Source organism: Anser brachyrhynchus, assembly GCF_964034855.1.
Source record: "Anser brachyrhynchus genome assembly, chromosome: 24".
In the NCBI taxonomy this organism is placed as follows: domain Eukaryota; kingdom Metazoa; phylum Chordata; class Aves; order Anseriformes; family Anatidae; genus Anser; species Anser brachyrhynchus.
In genome coordinates, this window is record NC_137717.1 from 2,842,363 (window position 1) to 2,860,777 (window position 18,415).

General features: G+C 52.7%; 1 protein-coding gene across 4 annotated transcripts in view; it reads right to left on the bottom strand.

The window, feature by feature from the left end:
- The window catches only part of GRIK3 (glutamate ionotropic receptor kainate type subunit 3), a 140,285-nt gene that overhangs the window by 41,148 nt on the left and 80,722 nt on the right, over positions 1-18,415 (bottom strand). For all 4 annotated transcript variants that reach the window (XR_013941854.1, XR_013941855.1, XM_080567360.1 and 1 more), the window contains 4 exons: positions 16,374-16,577; positions 9,118-9,341; positions 3,136-3,254; positions 266-483 (listed from right to left, as the gene is read on the bottom strand). Coding sequence is in view for 2 of the 4 variants with exons in the window: in XM_080567360.1 (XP_080423486.1) it covers positions 266-483; positions 3,136-3,254; positions 9,118-9,341; positions 16,374-16,577 (765 nt within the window). In the remaining 2 variants the exon portion in view is untranslated. The remainder of the gene's footprint in view (positions 1-265; positions 484-3,135; positions 3,255-9,117; positions 9,342-16,373; positions 16,578-18,415) is intronic.

Sequence of the window (18,415 nt, forward strand, 5' to 3'; positions counted from 1 at the left end):
CCCAGAGCTGTAAAATCAATGTGATTTTATAATTGTGGCCTCAATCAGCAACTGGAAGGGGGGGATTTAGCTGTGATGTGAATCTAGGCAAGCTAAGCTGACGGGTCGAGGTCTTAACAAAGATGCGAGACAGAAGCAACCTGCTCGTACGGAGGAGCAGTGATGGCTTAAGAGGCTTTTTGTCTCTGGGTCTTGTTCTCGCTCCTGTTGGCTGGGCAGGGCTGCGTCTCTGCCAGGGTGGTGGAAAGCCTGTGCCGGGTCTCACCTTGAAGAAGGTCATGGTAGCTCCATCCTTCACTGCTCCGTACTCTATTTTTGTCTGCTTTGCCAAGTCGTCTGCCGAGTCGATGGGGGATTCCATCCTCTCCACCGTCAGGAAGGCGGCAAGGTTGGCCGTGTAGGACGAGATGATAATTAGGGTGAAGAACCACCATATGCCACCAATGATCCGTGTAGATAGAGCTTTGGGCATCAGCTCCGAGCCTGGGGTGGGAGAGGGAGTGGGAGGGGAGAGGAAACAAAAGCGAGAAAGGACGCGTTTTATATATACGTGCGTACATTATATACATATGTATAGATGAAGGATTAGGTTTCACTGTCAGACTGTAACAGCGATGCAATTAAAACCAACTGTTTTCGAGGCAAATTATCCAGACATCTTGCATGCAAGGAAATCAGTGGGTTTTTTTTGTAGCATTCACAGAAAAACCCTCTCCCTTTATTGCTGACCTTGGGTACAGTGCACAATTTACAGGAAACATTCAAACTGAAGTAATTAACTAGGCAGCTTTTATGAGATTTAAATAGCAAGCCATTTATGAACTTTTATGAGTGTTTTGTCCAGCCATTTAAAAAGTGCTTTGCTTTTATATGGATTACTTCTCAAAGGACTCACTCTAGGGAGTGTGTTCAAATACACATGATTTAAAAAAAAATCAAACAGTGAGAGAAAGGAACTATCAGGGTCCAGTGCTTTGAATAGTGGTTAGAAGTAGGGAAGCTGGAGATGTTGCAGCATAAAAGGTGTATAACAGGTCTGGAATGACTTTTATTGAGCAGACATGAAGGACTAAATGGGTTGTGCTATTTTTGTAATCACCCAAGACACCTTTTAAAGCCAGAAAAGAGCTCTGGGTTTAAAACAACTGCATTCAGAGGATATATCCAACCTGGAATTTGCAACAAAGATAAGGCTTTGCAAAGCAATTTCAGGCAGCGTGGCATTAAAGCTTAGTATGGAGCACAGCTTTTCTCCCATCTGAGTGCAGCAAGGAGGCACCGGGAATCAGAGGAGCCTTGGGTCTCAGTGCTGCTTTAGTTCTTCTCAAGATTCTGGTCCTTTCCCATTCCATCTCTTGCCCTTTGATGCATTGCAAGGTGTGACATCAGTCTAGCTTTGAAATATTTTCCTTCTTAGATGCAGAATAGACTTAAAAAGAATGCGGCTCTTTTCATTTCTAAGCATCTGATAAGAGGATGATTCATCGCGCTAAACCACCCTGCTGGGAGCTGTCACTGTCCATCAGGGCAGGAGATCTGGGAAGCCTGTGCCACGCTGCAGCCGCGGCAGCAGGAGGAGCGCGGAGCCCCAGCGCTGTGCACGCCGCCACGCCAGCACTGCGGGTCCTTTACTCCTTGGCCGTGACCGCCCGGACATGATAAATCAAAGTGTGACAAGCGTTTCTCATTTTCCACTTCTTTCCGTTCCTGGATTTTCTGCAATTCGATCACAGCAGAATTTTGCTCCTCGTTCAGCACCGCTCACAAGCTCGCCCTGTGCTGTCTTCCCCACAGATTTATGCTGCTCATTGCACCTCGCCATACTCCGTGTGCTCTGTCCCGTCCATGTGCACGAACGCCGTCCTATCCCTGTCCCGTTCCGGAGGTCCCTGCCGTGGTGGTGCTGTGCACCAGCAGCACAAGAAGCATTCGGTCTTGCCTGCAGTGAGGGCCAGGCAGAGCTGCCTGAAGAAGCTCCTCGTGACCCGTCTTGCATCTCTTGGGTCGTTTCCCAGTGTGCAGAATGACCAGAAGAGGATAAAATGACCAGAATGACAAAAAAGACCAAAATGACCAGAAGAGGATAAAAACAGGGACAGATCAGACGGCAAGAAGCCCTGTCTTCTGCAGAGTGGCTTTAAAGCAGAGCCAGTCAGGACAGAGATCCTGAATTAGAGCAAATTGCTTGAATTAACGGGAGCAGAAACGCACAGAGCCTGTCGGACGTGGCTGTTTGGGGAATTCAAGCAGCTGAGGGGGGCTCAGCCAGCGTTCCTCCGCGGGGCACGGCGTGCGGGTGCTGCTCTGCACACACAGCAGCAGTGCACGTGCGGACGCGCCGCCTCTCCATCATCTAGCAGCGTGTTTTCCAGATGGCAGACTCTGGAGCTGCTCCTTCTGACACCTGTCAAAGCGTGCACACATCATTAATAGTAATTATTGTTAGTGGGGCACCTGTGTGCGGGCAGCCAACTGCAGGTGGGTGAGCGATGAGTCTGTGCCCACCACCGTGGGGCAAGCTGTTGGGCTGGGGCTTTGACCCACGGAAAACACAAAGAGAGGCAGGTGCCAAAAAAAACATAAAATTAAAAAAGGGTGATGTGCCAGCCCGCTCTCCCACAGAAGAAATCTGGTGGCGTTCCTGGCCCAGAAAACCTCGGATGCTTTGGATGCTTCTCCTGGGGGGCTGCAGGCAGGGCTCAGCCCCGCACACATCCCTCCATTCTTCCATCCAAGCCATGAAGGCAAAGCAGCGTGGCTCCGGCGGAGGAGAAGCAGCTCCAGGTGAGCAGATAGCAGCAGATGGAGCCACCGGGCCCTTCTGAGCTGCAGACCACCGTGAGGTTCCCTTGGTGAGCACCGCGGGGCTGCCCGCGGCAGCCACCCCCTCTCGCGCAGCTCGGCGCTGGCTGTGCCTGCTCGGAGCCAGCCCCGCTCCCCTGTACCGTGACAACGGCACGAGGCGGGCGCCGCCGGTATTCTTTTTGCAGCGGCTGCTTGGTTTTGACAGGCACAAAGATGTTTTATCTTGTTCCTGTCACAAATAAATTAAATTCTACATTCGAAAAGCCACAACAAAAGGCCGGTGTCGGAGACGCGGCAGCAGGGCGTGCGGGGAGGAGGCACCCACCGTACCTTGCTGCATCAGCGCGCCCATCCCGAACCAGAAGCTGTTGAGCAGGGTGAAGTTATTCTCCACGATGTCCGACCCGGGGTTGCAGGGATGAGCGTCGTACCACTCGTATGGGCTGAACCTGCGGTGGCACAAGGAAGGAGAGAGCTCGTTAGTCAGGATGTGGCATCAGACCCTAACAGACCAGGAGAAAAGCCGTAAGGCATCTGGTGCTGCTGTGCAGGGCCCGCTGACCCTTCAGTTGTGCGGCTTGTTAAAGAAAAAGGTAAATTCAGCCACGATTTTTGGAAGTGACCAGCATGGCTGGAAGCCCCATGTTCCACACTGCAGACAGCAAGGAAACCCGGGGGGAGCCAGGCCCTTGGAGTGTTTCGGGTTGCTTCTCCAAAGCCTTTGGTCTCTGCTGATGCCCTGCTCAGCACCACGTCACCCAACAGCAACCAGCGCACGCAGCGGCGGGCAGGATGTGTTGTGGGCACGCGGCCCCCAGCCCTGGCACGCGGCAGATCCAAGGCGCAGGGACCAGCAGCGTCTCTGCACCGACAGAGCAGAGGTACGGCAGTGATTCTGCAGCCGTGGCCGAGGCAAACCGCAGAGGGGCTCTCTGCTTGTGCGTGTGGGCATCTCTGTGAGATTTCACTGGGCGAGAAGCAGAGCTCGCCACCGGCCTGACAAGCAGAAATCCTGCGTGTCAAGGCATTGGCACAGTGGAAATCGGTGTGGGTTCACCTTGGGCTGCTGCGATGCTCAGACCATGGAAGAGCAGTCGTTCAGCAGGGGGCATGTTTTCACGGACAGCCCTGCAGTTCTTGGGCAGAACAGAGGGAATTTTCTCTGATCATCTCTCTGCAAATCCTGCCTGGGACAGGCACGCGAGCACCGCCTTGAGTACAGCTCTTCTAGCCAGGATCCAGGGAGGATGCGCATCAGGATAGATGCTAATGTTTTTAGAGCTGTTTGTTTGCGTTTTCTTAGAGTCCCAAATTTTGCACAGATTAAATTAAAAACATAATTGGCATAATTGCTTTTGAACCAGGCATTAATTATCATCTCCGCTTCCTTCTGAAATCCCTGTAGCTTCACAACAGCCCTTTCTCCAAGCCCAACCCCCAGCTTGTATTAGGAGCCATTTCTCTGTGCAATTCTCTGCCAGGCGTGCTGCTGCTCAAGGAGATGTCTTGTCGCTTAACTTCCCAGGTGTCCTCAGGCAGGCGGTTGGAAGCATTGGGAGAACAGAACAGCTCTCAGATGCTCCTCCCAGCACAAAAGCTCCCCCAGACAAACCATTACCCCTGATCTCTGCTTTCCACACGCACTCACGCTGCGGACCTTCTTGCAGAACCCAAAACGTGGAGAATGAGCGTTCAGCCATCGTGGCATGGAGCTCATGTGTCCCCAGGGAGGTTTGGCTGGGCTCGGGCTGCACCCTAACAGCCTCACTTGTTTGCCATCCAGACCGCCCGCCTCCCCGTGCTTTTTAAAGTAAGAGAAAATTGGAGAGGAAAACAAAAATTAGGCTGATTTCAAACCTGGCCTTACGCGTTGCCTAGTCCTTTAAACCTGCTATAAATTTATGCCAGAGGTGTATAAAGGATGGCGCCTAAGCCCTGTCTATTGAATAAAGGCAGAGTTCAAGAATTAGATGAAAACTTTCTTGGGCTGCCAATGAAAGAGTGTGAGATGGAAAGGGAATTGGTAAGATCAAATGAGCCTGACAAGATGACACACTGAAGAACTTCAAGGTCTCTGAGTGAGAACCTACTGGTGCTGCTCAAATTACAGAGAAATATTCAGAAAACTGCAAAGCAGCAACAGTCTTCAGTGCCTGAAAAGCTAGTGGGACCATTAAAGGAAACAGAGGGGTAATGAAGGAAGAAGTGAGCGGAGCTCGATGACCCCATGCAGCTGGAGCCATAATAAATGGGGGCTCTTCAGGATTCACCTTGGGCTGGCTTCCCTCTTCTGCAGGTGCAAACAGGGGCTGAGAAATATTTCATCAAAAACTGCGATTATTTTCTTGTCTCCTTTTGGCAGGGAAACAGGAGCATTTCAAAGAAGGTTTAGTTAAAGATGAGATCTAACACGAAACACTTCTGAGCCTAAATTGCATCCCCGGAGAAATCTGCTATGGATGACCCAGTCCTTGTTTCAATTAAGATGAACGGTAACGCCCCGGCCCTGGTGAGCACCAGAAGGCGTTCGGCTGCGATGTGAAGGCCCTGTGAGTCCGAGACCAGGTGACAATTCACGACAGGCAGTGCACAGCCAGCGGCACGGCTGGCAGCCAGAGCCACCAGACAGACCCCCACGAAGCCACCGTCGTGGGTGCTTGCGGTGCCCCGGTGGCTGGAGCAGAGAGGATAAGCAAGAAGGCTGATTACAAGGAGAGATGGATCAAATACATCCTTTGCCTGCCTCTAAATAGTCCCTAAGTCAGTTTTAAGTGGCATTGACCAATGATTATAGCATCAGCAGAGGACTCTGGTGCCTAGTTCAGGAGACTCATGTCTCTGAATTAAGGCTTTGCTATTTTGGCTGTGGTTTTCTCCTGAGGGTTGGATTTGAGAGGCCTTGCTGGGGTCAAAGCAGATATTGTTTCAATTACTTCTGAATGTAATAAATATGCCCCGTATTTTCCCCATGAAATCTCTTGCTCTCCATCTCCGTGTGTTAAGAGATATTCCTGCAGAACCTTAATTACACCAAATACTTGATGTTCTTTAAGAGAGTATGAAGACAGAAGAAATGTCAGGAGCAAAGCACGTGAAAAAGAAACTGTAACGGCAATATTTTAGAGACTCTATTTGAGCCCAAAGCAGCCTGACGGGAAAAAAATGTTATATTACCTCGTAACTGCTGTGATGTAAGAAAGACATAAATCGCGCTGCAGAATGGCTCATTTTGTCAGTATAAACTAGCATGAGAGATCCTGGATGAAAAACTAGGAGGAGAGAACAACAAAAACGAAAGGAGGGAGGCACAGACAGCGAGCAGCCGAAGGGGACTCTGAGGGCCCAGGAGCGCGGCCGCCACGCGCTGGGTCGCTGCGAGCCCAGGTCCCCGTCTCTTGGCCGCTGCTCACAGCATGGAGGGGCTGCCCGGGGCTGAGCAGCCCCTCTGCGATCTGCACAGCCCCTCTGGACTTCCCTGGTTGCAGAAGGTGGCTTTGAACGTGCTTCCACGTGGGAGCCTGGCCCAGCATCTCCTTCAGCCTTTTCTCAGTATTTACTGCAGCAAATTTCTTGTGTAGATGGAATTAGCACATTTAACACGCTTTGAAAGTGGGGTCTGGATAATTTGGGCTGGACTTGGTCCTCAGGCGAGTAGAGAAATATAAACCCATAAAGTAAAACTGTATGTGAGTTCTAATCCCAAGCTCCGTGAGCAGTCTGATAGTTCTGGCACTGGAGCCACAGAGTTATGGCAGCAGAGTCCATCCGGCCACGTTCTGCATGGCTAGCGGAGGCACAAAGTGAAGGGATCCTATTAATCACCACAATATTTTTTCCTTTTGTAATTACCTTGGGTTCACTTTCCCAGATGAGCATCTTTCCCTGCTGAGAGCATCTGGTGCCTTCTCTCTCCGACACAAAGCAGAACCATTAAGGCCCTTGTCCTGCTGCAGCCCTGACAGCCCCAGCAACGCAGGCAGCACCGCTTGGCCGAGCTGCCCCACATTTTCTGTCCCCCTGGCTGCTTCCCCAGCCGGCCCCGCTGGTTCTGGCCAGGGTTTGCTGAGCTGAGCTGGCAGAAGCGTGGGGTGGTGATGGCAACGCCACTCTCATCCCCTCCTCAAGTCGCGTGCTCCTAACAAGCGGTGCCTTTCCTGTGCGCTACGCCGCCCGCAGGCTGAATTGAGCTGCGAGGTTATCTTGGTGGCTTGCTTTGTGCTGGGCTCCCCAGGGGCACTGGGCAGTGGCAGCCTGCTCACGTCCGTGCTCAGAGGGCTTCTGTTTGACCTCAGGATGGTGCCTGGAAGCCTGGTGCGTGGCTCGGTGTCCTGGCCCCCTTTGGGAGAGCTGCGTTGCAAAAAGTAGGAAGGAGACACTTGGGGACCCTCTGTGCCTTCAGGAGGGACACGTGGCCCCTCCTGCCCTGCGCCTCTGCAGAGGAAGGATCAGAGACGTGGCTGCTTCGCTGTCCCAGATGGTCTGCAGAACACTAATGCTGTCTGCTAAGCAGAGTTTACTTTGACAACTGCTGTTACGTGTAATTAGGATATTACATAGTAAACTCAGGAAATCATCTCTAAATGCCTCTGAGGACCTGAGGGATGTTGGAAATTGCAGATTTGTTGTAACATGAGGGTTAATGCGTTCTGGTTGCTGCGGTTTCATGTTTAATCTTTACTTTGACTGTCTGATTGATGTCAGTGGATTAGGTAGAAGCTGGTTTCTGAAGGAGGCTCCAAGGAAAACGCAGCCCACCAGCCCTTCCTTGGGGGGGCCTGCACAGAGCCACGGTGTGGGGGGCAGCAGGGATGCTGCTGAGGCACTGCTGCCATGGCTCAGACAGGAAGGTACTGAGAAACGAGCGTCTAACTGCAGAGTGTGTTTGGGAAACTTCCCCAGGCGCGGTGCTCGCCCAAAATATTTAAACGCCTGGGAAGCTGGGCATGGCCGGGGACACGGCCAGGGAGGGCAGCAAGAGCTTTGTTCGGGTTTGGAAAGGCGGCGCTGCATGTTCAGAGCAGCCCTGGACTGTGAATCGCATCAAAGACTCTGTGAAATTAATAACTCATGCAAATAGATGCAAATTCCACTGCTTTTAAATATAGAGGTTTTAAACATGCTAATTAGATGCATATTAATTTCTGTAAACAGACACTGTCAGATCGTAGCGCCGCGCTCTGCATCCGTTTGGTACAGGGGAGGGTTTGCGGGGAGCTTTGCTGCCGGGGGGATCAGAAGCAGGAGCTGAGACCGACGCAGGGCGCGGGAGCCGCGTGCCCAGGGGGCAGCGGGGAGGCCGGGCCTCTTCTGGGGAGGCTGCCCGAGAGGTCACCTAACGGGAGCACGAGCAGGAAAACCACGTCCCGTCACCCCTCGTCGTACCAGGCAGGTGCCAACAAAACAAAAAGGCAGGTGAATTTCTAAAATCATAAACGAGGGAGCATTTTAAAATTCTTTTGTGCTCGAAGTCTGCTAACCGGTGGAACTGCCAGCCCTGACACGGCACAAGAGGCTTACGGATTTATGTTAATGAAGCAAACAACCACAGTTAGCGTGGTGGAGCAGCACAAAAGATGTAACAGACTCGAGCTGGCAAAGAAGGAACCAGATTTCCCCTGTGGATAGCCCATCTTTAATTTTCTCCACTGGCTTTGTATCACCTCTCCAGCCACTGGCAGACAGAAATCCCACAGCCTGCAGCCTGCTGCCCTCTGGCAAGTCTTGTTCCTAAATCTCTTTGTTTACATTTTGAAAGAAGGGAGCTTCTGTGTGCCGAGGCCTTCAAATGGAGCCCCTCGTGTCCAGCGAGCTGCCAGCACCGAGCCCCTGTGCCGACGCAGGGCCTCCAACAGCAAGCCTTGCTGTGCCCTCGCTGAAAATGGACCGAGCAGGAGGAGGGGCATTGGTCTGAATGTGTACAGCCAGCCTCGGGGAGGTAAAAGCCGGGCCCGTTTTAACACTTACAGAGCAATGCCACAGTTGAGCAAAAAGCCATTTGCGCTCTCTTTCTGAAGCCGTGAAAAACCATAAAACATGCTTCGGCTAACGCTCTGATTATCCCTCCATGGGAAGGGTGGCAGCGAAATGGAACAGAACAGGGGAGCCTGCGAGTCGTGAGCAAGCCCACGCTAGCAGACCAGCCTGCCTCTGGGTAATGGGCCAGAAGTAATTTCATTAATGAAACAGGTTTAATGCCGTGGCTCCCGCTGCGTGGTTAGATCCCTGCGACGCGCCGGCAGCGAAACGTATTCGGAGCACGGGCAAAGCGTCGCGTGGTGGCAGCCGGGTGGCGCGGCGTCGGCATCCCCTTACCTGGCTATGACAAAGAGCACGCAGCTGACCCCCAGGTAGGCGAGGAGGATGTACATCCAGATGTCAGGAGACAGGGGGTTGAGGAAGGAGAACACACTGGGGTTGGTCCCGTTGGGCTTGCGGTACAAAATGCTGACCCCCAGGGTCATGAAGGGCTTGGAGAAGTCGATCGCTTTCTCCCGGACATGGGTGATGGTGAGAGGAGCGACGGCCAGGTCAGCTTTCTGTCCGTGACACGGAGGGAGAGAGGCACAAAGGGAAAAAAAGAAGCCATTAGAAAGCCGTTGCCATCCCTCAGAAGCCCTCCGTCTCCCCAGCTCGCCCTGCTGCGGGGTCGGTCTTGTTCCTGGCACGAGGAACCGCACTGGGAAGAGCCGGTGTCTGCCAGGTTGCTCTGCTTCTGCTCCAAGGTACAGAGGGCAGTACAGCTGCTCTGGCCTCCGCAGAGCCCCCCGGACAGGAGTGCTGGCTGGGTTTGGGTTGTTCTGTCTGCTGAAAGACAGTGCCTTGCCCCAAAACCCAAAGGCTCCACGCACGCCTGCCGGGGCTGGCTCTGAAGCCCCAGCAGAGGCCATACTGCAAACGTGCAAAGGTTTCATCCTTGCTGCCTTCACCTGGGAGCTCTAAAACCCAGCACAGCCAGCCTGCAAGGGCTGCAGCTGTGTTTCTCTGCACCAGCGCCGTCCTTTCCTCCCTGCTCCCATTCCCCCCCCGTAAGCAGGGCACAGATCACCAGAGCCCAGAGCAAAAGGCCAAGGTGTGGGGGTGTGAGCGAGGCGCCCTGGGCACCGAGACCAAGGGGGCCTTTGCTGCGCCGGCTGCTCGGCCCCAAAGGCTGGGCACTGCACGTGGGCTGACTTCATGGCAAAAGTTGTAAGGCCCATTCTGGGGACGCCGGGCGTGCGGGAGGAGCGGTGCTGTGTGGGGACCCTGCGGTGCTGTGCGGGGAGCTTGGAGGGAGCCCCCATGGGATGCAGTTCCTCTCGCATTATCACTTATCCCAGTGATAATTTCGTAGAGATACAGCGCATTCTTTGTGACTTGCAACCTTTAAATCAATATTAGTGCTCTTACTAGAACTTGCTTTGCTCCAACAGAAACCGGGGGCTCGCTGCAGAAGCTGGTGAAGATCTCTGGCCTGTGCTGTGCAGGAAGGCCAGGCTCATGGCCCTAAACTCTGCGCAGAAAGGCAGTGGGGTATTTTTATGTGCAGGAACCTGTTTGGGCCTTTTTTGTAGGAAGACACAAGCATTTATCCGTCACGTGTGTCTAAAAGGGTCTGCTCTCCAGAGATCGGAGCGTTGCAGGTCCTGAGCAGAGAAGGTGCAGGGATTCTCTAACAAGGACAGAACTACGGCTTTTCTTCTAATACTCTTCAGTCTGAGCCCTGGTTGCTTCCTTTTCCTCGTCACTTTGCAGTCATGTTCATCTCCTGCGTCACGTCTGTGTGCGTGTCCTACTCTAACAAGGAATCTGAAGGAGATGCTGAAGAATGTGGCTACTGATTTTTCTGGAAGAAGAAGGAAATGGGCAGTTCTGAGGTCAGAACTAGCTAGCAGCTGCTCATCTGAGAGATCCTCCAAAGCCAGATTTGTCAAAATGATATAGCAAGCTAAATAACAGCCAGGAGTTTATGCTTTACCACGGAAAGTGAAGAGAGAAAAGTCTGCATGGATGCTCAAGGATCAAAACGCTTTTAGTGCAGAGATAAAATTTTACTGTGTCATTTCAGCAGCTCCTGCGATTTGATCACAGCCCCACGTCCTTGGCAGTAAATGTCACACACAACCAGGATGAAGCAGGTATTAGGGAGCCCAATCTGGCGTTGTGTCCTCAGCTCTGAAAGGCATTATAGGGCTGCACTTTGATATCCTTTTTATCGATGCAGATTTTTCGGAAGGTGGCCTCTAATTATGGATTTGCTGAATAGGAGGATCGGAATCAAAACCCTCCAAGGGTGAAGCTTTCATTTCGTCGTGCTCCGCTGTCACGAAGCAGGCAGTCGGGTAGCGGGCCCTGATGGCTTCCTTCACTCAGCCCCAGCTTTTATGCTGTTGCACGGTAAGATGGGTTTTATTAAAAATGAGGAATTACGGCAAGTGCCAGCGGCTTAAAGGCCCTTATCCAGCAAAGCCACTTAAGCACATGCTTCTGTCTTCCCGGAGCTCGCACACACTCCAAGTGTTGTGTATCTTAAGTGTGGTGCTGAATTGAGGCCAAAAAGATGAATTTTGCCAAGGCAACAACACACCAAATGCAGGCACGTCCCCAGCACCCCTCGCAGGCTTGGCTCTCCTTACTCACACCAGGCTGCAGCATTCACACTCGGGTGGAACCGATGCAAGTTCGCTGGGCATTCAGTGGAGGGAGAATCCTGTTCTCCGCAGAGCTGTTTGGCTTTAGCACCGACTGCTAGGTCTTATCTTCAAGTTCTCAGTTATCACAGGAATGTGGCCGCGGGTCAGAACAGCTCGAGCACGGTCTCTGGAGTCGTGCAGCATCCTCCGGCCGCCAACGCGGAGCTGGGTGTGACAGCCTCTCGCAGCAGCGCCAGCAAACAGCATAAGCACCAAGATACATATTTATTCAAGAAAGTAAGCTGCCTCAGTGCTTATTTTACCAATCTGAGTTAGGTGTTTACATAAACTAATTATGTGTGCGTTGCCTGAGAGACAGGTAAATAGTGCATATTTTACTCATTTAATTGTTATTCAGCTGTCTGTCTGGCAGCACCGGCACTTGCATCCTCCAGTCTTGTTTGCTCGTGAGCATCCCCGGGCACAGCACGGCCAGCAGCACCCTTCGTGGCCCACCCTGTCCCAGAACTGCCACAGGAGGAGGTGGCGAGGGCAGGCACGGTCTGCCTGCAGCCTGCAGCTGGCCGGGAGCAGGGGCTGCAGCCTCAGCAGGCGGCTGAGCGTCCTGCCGGGCCCTGCAGCCAGCAGCAGGGAGCACCACGCGCACGAAGTGATGCTCCAGGAGGAGCGAGGCCGGGGCAGGCATCACCCCGAGCGCTCCTCGTCTGGCACCGTGTACACCGTGAGCAGCGGGTCAGCGTTAATTGGCTGACTCCTGCTCTTAATGGCAGCTCTTAGGATCTCAGCCCTCGTTCAGACATCATTTTTGTCAATGAATTTACTTAATGTCAGTGGTGAATTCAGAACGGATGTTGGCAGGGAAAACCTAGCTCTAAGCTGAAGGGGAGAAAGGAGGAGCGTGAAGTCCGGCTGGGCCTCTTCTCATCTTTTTTTGGGGGGAAGTTCCTCAGAGAGAGCGACCGGGCTCTGGGATCACAGTGAGAGCAGACCTAGCTTTAGGGACCAGCCCTGTGCCTGGCAGGTGAGCGAACCAAGGGGGGAACGGCAGGTCCAGAGACCGGCGGAAGCAAGCAGAGGACATGGGGCTCCCAACTTGCACGTCAGTGTGCTGCTGTCGGCCACTTCTCTGATGGCGATAAATGTGAATTCACCAAATTAATGATGCTGAGCACAAAAGGAGAAAGTGCAGCCAGCTCACTTCCATCTCCTTTCTAATGCTGGGTTTCTGGGGTGTAAACAAGGGACGACATGCACCTCGTCCAACAGCAATGTTTTTTTTCCTGCTCCTGGCCCAGTGGCTTCCAAACGAATCCCCAGCTCCCTGGCACTTGCAATAAATACCCACCAGTGCAGGAGCATTACTGGGAATGTGGCAATGTGGTGCAATATGTGTTTCTGCCAGAATTTACTGTCAATAAATGCCCGTTTATTGTGAGAGTGTTAAATCAACTGTCATAAATCATCCCTAAGGATAGATATTACATCTTCTCTATAGTTACCATTGGCAGGGATTTCCATTAGAAACCCTATTATTTTTCATGCCTTTTTTATTCCCACATGAAGTTTCAGAGTGAATGGAAATTTGATATGTACTGTCTCAGGAGAAGACAAGTTTTATTTGTGGACAAGTTTGTGCGAAATGTCCAGAACAACTCATTCTGCTGGTTTTATGTGGCTCTGCCCACAAACAATGGGGAAGATTTGCAGGCACTACGGTGCCAGACAGCTAAAATTTAAAAATCAGAATGGATGGGCCACAATGCACAGTGTAGTTCTGCTTGTACCAATAATAATTCCTATAAATAAATAGCAGTAACAGTTCACTACGGATGAAAGGAGGAGATCTGACAGTTGCCAGCTTCCCTGTTTATTACGGATGCACAGCACAGAGACTTCTCTGCATCGCCTGGTGCCCCAAACCCACCCGAAACACTGGTGGTGTGAGCGAGGTGAGCTTTCATGGCCCCTTCTGGTTAAGGCTTCCCTGCAGAAGCGGCCAGGCAGAGTGACAACAAGCAACAAATTGCGCTGAGGAAAGCGTCCGGCTCTCCAGGGAGCGGACTGAACACCAAAGCAGATTTTTTGTGATGAAGGACGAGCAGCAGATGAAAGGCAGCAGGGCAGGACTTCTTGCATCTTACTGCGCAAAGCTGTCTTCTCCAGATCTGCTGCTGTGGACCTGCAAGATGGGGTCATGCTGGGAGCTGCTCTGACTGCTGTTGCTTTTCCTGTTTATGCTTAAGGCCACACTAGAAACAAAGCAATTTTACAAAGGATTGTAGCCCAAGGCATTACTGCCTGTGGCCAGGCATGTCTGGATCAGAAGGGACGGTGGAAGGAGGAGGATGCGTGACTCCAAAGGAAGCAGTGGGAGCTTGCAGCGTAAACAGCCAGTCCTCCGTCTCGTGCTCTGGGAGGTACCCCTGGGGGTTGTGGTGGGCACCATCACCCCCAAACACTAACTGGACGCCCACCTGGGCTCCCCCAGCTGGCACTGCCAGCCGGCTCCCGCTGCGGGTGCATTTCACAGCCCAGCAGAAGGCCAGTCCTCCTTGCTTTGCCCATCCGTGGTACTCTGCATCTGCTGCTCCCAGGGCTCTCAGCCCTTCCACATGATAACAACCTCCGTTTTAGCCTCTCGTTTCACCTCGGGAACACCTCACTGATGTACAAGGCATGGGACCAAGACTGCGCTTCAGCTCAGCTCCGCAAGAAGGTGCTTCACAGCACCCTGGGGGCTCAGTCTCAGCTGCACAAGAGGTAAGGGGTCTTCAGCAAGGCACAGACTTTCTGCACGGAGCTAATCTTGGCCTGGGGGTTCGGACCTCACAAAGTCCTACGTGCTTTAGGCTCCCACCTGAACGATCCAAATTCCTTTACGAGGAGGAGACACTGGAGGGAAGCCAGCCCAGATACCGAGCTCCCAGTGTAGGCAGTCCTGTTTTCATCATTACCGCTTTGTTTGAATGCTGTCTCCAACACTTTGCCTACAAGGTGTGAAGTAAGTTTGAACTTTCCCATTGCGAATGCCAATCAGTTGTTCCTTTCCCCACATCACGTGAAGATGCTTTGCTGCTGAGGAAGGGCCCCATCTGGTTGCAGTTTCACTTTTTAATGCTTTACATAAACACCGCTATAAAAAGCAATGACATGCAGATAAAATAATGGCTTCATACAGGGTTTGGGCAATGGTTGTAAATCACTGCAAGGCACGTACCCAGCTGCACCTGTTAGAAGGCAGAATTTGAACTTGATGCTTGTTTGCAAGTAAAACCTGCAAGAAGAGGGGATTCGGTCCTTTCCTGTTGCTGTCTGTTAGTTTGCTGTTTGAACTGTAGCCAAGAAATACTTCAGTGCAGGCTGGCCATGAATTTAGGGCATCATTTAATGAGGTTGTTCCCCATATCTTCTCCTTGATCTGTCTCTTTAAGCTGACCACAGCCTTGGGGAGCTCAGAAAACCCCCTGAGAGCCCTCTAACATCTTGCAGGACATTGGAAGTGACATGGGTCAGACTAAATGACAGCCTGGCTGTTATTCCCCTTGTCTAATTTCCTTCAGAGCTGTTTACTTCTCCAGAGACCCATGGGGTGGATGCCTTGCGGTAAGAGCCACGGACTCCGCTGCCAGCAGCGAGGCTGGGGACTGCAGGAGGCCGGCCTCTGGAGCAGGCTGCCGAGGGTCTGCGCCACGTTCATCACGGGGAGGGCACCATGGCAGCCTCTTCTGCTGTGAGCTGAGGGTCACTTGTCTGACTTAGCGAGGCCGTTGTGTAAGGGACCATCAAACCTGTACCGTGGGCTGCATGGGCTTTTCTGGGAGCAAAAGTACAAGGGCAGAGTTGCGCCGCCTGGGGCGTATTCGCCTGGGAGACAAAGCATCTCCTTCCCCCCAGGGCTGTCCTTGCATGCCCTTCCTGCTTCTCCAGGGTGAGCCATCTCAGGACTACCGCCTGCCTCACCAGCTGACTGAGCGTCACTGTCCCTAGAAGGGACATAACCATGATCATCTGCATTTTGCAGATGGAGGAAATATTGCACAGAAGCAACTTGTCCGATGTCATTTCAGGCAGACAAGCCAAATCTGGAAACACAACCTCGATCTCGGAGCCCCAGCTCTGCCATCTCACCGCGAGACAATGCTCGGTTAGCCGCTCGCAGCGACGCTCATTTGCTGGAGTGACTCACCCAGCACACACATTCCTCTCACATCAGCTGTAATAGCATCACAGCTGCTACGTATCTGGGCTTATTTTTGTCCCTTTCCGCTCAGGCAATGTTTACAAAATGAAGCCAGGAACCTGAGAGGTGGTCCCATGGCTGCGCCCCTCAGCCAGGACGTGAAGGAGCAGAGGGGTGTGCTGTACCTCCAGAGAGGCTGATACCGCTCCCTGCGGGCAGGGGTCAGAGAGGAGTCTTGTCTCTCTTTTTCTCAGAGACCTTTTCCTGGAATGGGAGCTTCAGAAATACACCAGCTCTCCTCACCTCCCTAAGTGGGCTTTGGGGATCACGGGATGTGCTGGAGGCAAAATACTCCATTAGGAGGCTGAGCGTCCGCTGGCCGTGAGTCCAGGTGACTTTTTGGCAGCTGCGAGGGGAAAGCTGGCACTGGAGCTTCGGTGGTGTGTAGTGGGGTTTTAGAAGTAACCATGGAAGGAAGGGCACAGCTGCTCTGCTGCAGGGGAGCTCTATGTTTTGGAGATTTTCGGAAAATTAGCTGCATTTATAAATATATATATAGAGAGAGGCCTATGCCCTTCACACCTGCTCTTGCTCTCTGGATCCATGATCTGAATTCAGCCAAGCTGTGCCTGGGATGTGTTTGGGGCCCCTGAGCCACCTCGTTGCTGTGCCCTGGCCCCCGTTTGCAGCCCCCATCCCACCCCTGGCTGAAAGCCTGGGTCTGCCCAGGCCCCTCCGGGTGTCTCGGCCTCACTCACGTGGTCGATGAGCTCCTTGATCATGCCGTTCCACTGCCCCTTGTCGTCCTGCGCGCCGTATTTCCCGTCCTCCACCAGGCGGATCTCGTAGGTGAAGCCCAGGATGATGGCCAGCTCCTTCAGCAGGTCGATGCAGTAGCCCTCAAAGCGGTCGTTCCCAAAGAGGGCGGTGTCGGACTTGCGGAACATGACGAAGGGCTCCTCCTGGACAGGGCAAAGCAAAAACCCCGTTAGGGCTTGGCCACGGTCCCAGCTCCTGCCCCAGGTAGGGCCACCCCTGCGGCCAACCTGAGCCATGAGCGCCGGCTCTGCAGGCTGGGCTGGCACAGTGACACGCTGGGAATAAATTAGCTTTGCACAGCGCATCAGCTAATTAGCAACCTTGTTTACCCCACAAAATTTAATTTTGTCTCTTCTGAGCAGCCAACTGTTTTCCATTTGGTGGAATTTCAGGGAGAAAAATAACCATTTCATGCTCTGCAAATGAAGAGTGTTGAGAGCAGCAAAAGGCTGGGGGGGACAAACTGAACCGCGAGCCCTGCTCCGCCGACACTCAGCTGACCCCACACTGCGGTACCGGCCCTTAAGAGGCTGGTGGATTAAATACCAGCTGCAGGACTGCGCTCGGCTGGTGGCCAGCCCCAGACGTCCCCAAGTTGAGCTCTGTTTCCTCTCTGCCAGCACTAGCTGAAGGGGTGCAAGGCCCTGCTGCTGCCCAGAGAGGCGCTGCCTTGGGCTCTGTTTGTATCCACAGCGGGGATGTCTCTGGTCGCAGCAGCCCCAGGCACCAGCACATGTGAAAATAACTAAAAAAGTGCTTTACAGCCGGCTCTGCCCTATGGATCGCTGCCTCTTTGCAGGTGAAGGCAGGAACGCGCAGCAAGCTGCACAACCCTTTGGTGGCTCTCAGGCTTGGGCAGCTACTGGGGCTGAGGACAAGGGACACTGGGGCAGCCTGGGGGAGGCAACATGCAGAGCACAGATGGAAATGGCAAAAAATGGCAAGCAGCAGGCAGGAGCTGGACGGCAGGGGGAGGCTGAGGTAGGGGAGGCAGTGAATGAATGGCTGCGATTAAAGCTATCTGCAAGGCGGCCGGAGCCCCGGTAAGGTGGCACCGAGGCCCTGCTGTGCTGCAGAGCAGTCGCCGTGCCTCGGGGAGTGACCAGAGAGCTTCACGGAAACTGGAATTGCAGAATTACAAAGCAAAGTGGGAAACATCACGCCCACAGAGTTTGGTTTGGCACTCGCAGCTCTGTTAAACCCTGCTCTCCCTGGCCACAACCTCAGCTTTTTTTTTTTTTTTTCCTTTGGAATTAGTGCTTTGTTTGTGAATCAGCTGAATCTATGGATCTCGCTATAAATACAGCAGCTCCAGAGCAGCCATAAAGCACTATTAATTTTGGGAAGCGCTGTAGGGATTACATACATATTTAACAGCCGAAGCGCTGAACATTAGGACGCCACTCGCTTCAGTAATGTATCTGCAGGTCTCAAACATTTCCTAGGGGGTAATTCTGAACTCTGTGAACCACTTATTCACGGACTATTTCACAATTTATTACTGAAAATGGCCAGACATCCAATTCACAAGCGCTCTCGGTTTGCTAATCGATTTCTCAGTGAAGGTGCCCTCAATTTCATAACTTCACAGTTCCCATATTGCTTGGGGAGAGTGGCGCTGGCTGCTGGGGTAATATTTCTCTTCCAACAAGTCACTGCAATATGAGCAAAAGGGGAAAAAATAACCTTTCCTGCTTTCCCTTTTAAAGGTTCCTCCTCTGGCTTTTCTACAGCCAGTTACACCAATGTGAAAGGGCAAAGGGATGTCGCAAATGCAAATGAAGTGTAGGGTTGTGTTTTATGTTTTGGAACCCGGGATATGAATGCAGTTAGTGCAGAGCTCAGGTCCGAGCACACAGCCTGCTCCTGCGGGCAGCGCTGGTTTCCAGGAGGATGCCCCATGGCACACGTACAGGCCCAAGGAGTGGCACAGTTAATAGGAACCGATACCACCCGTGTACTTCATGTGATTTGTGCTTGC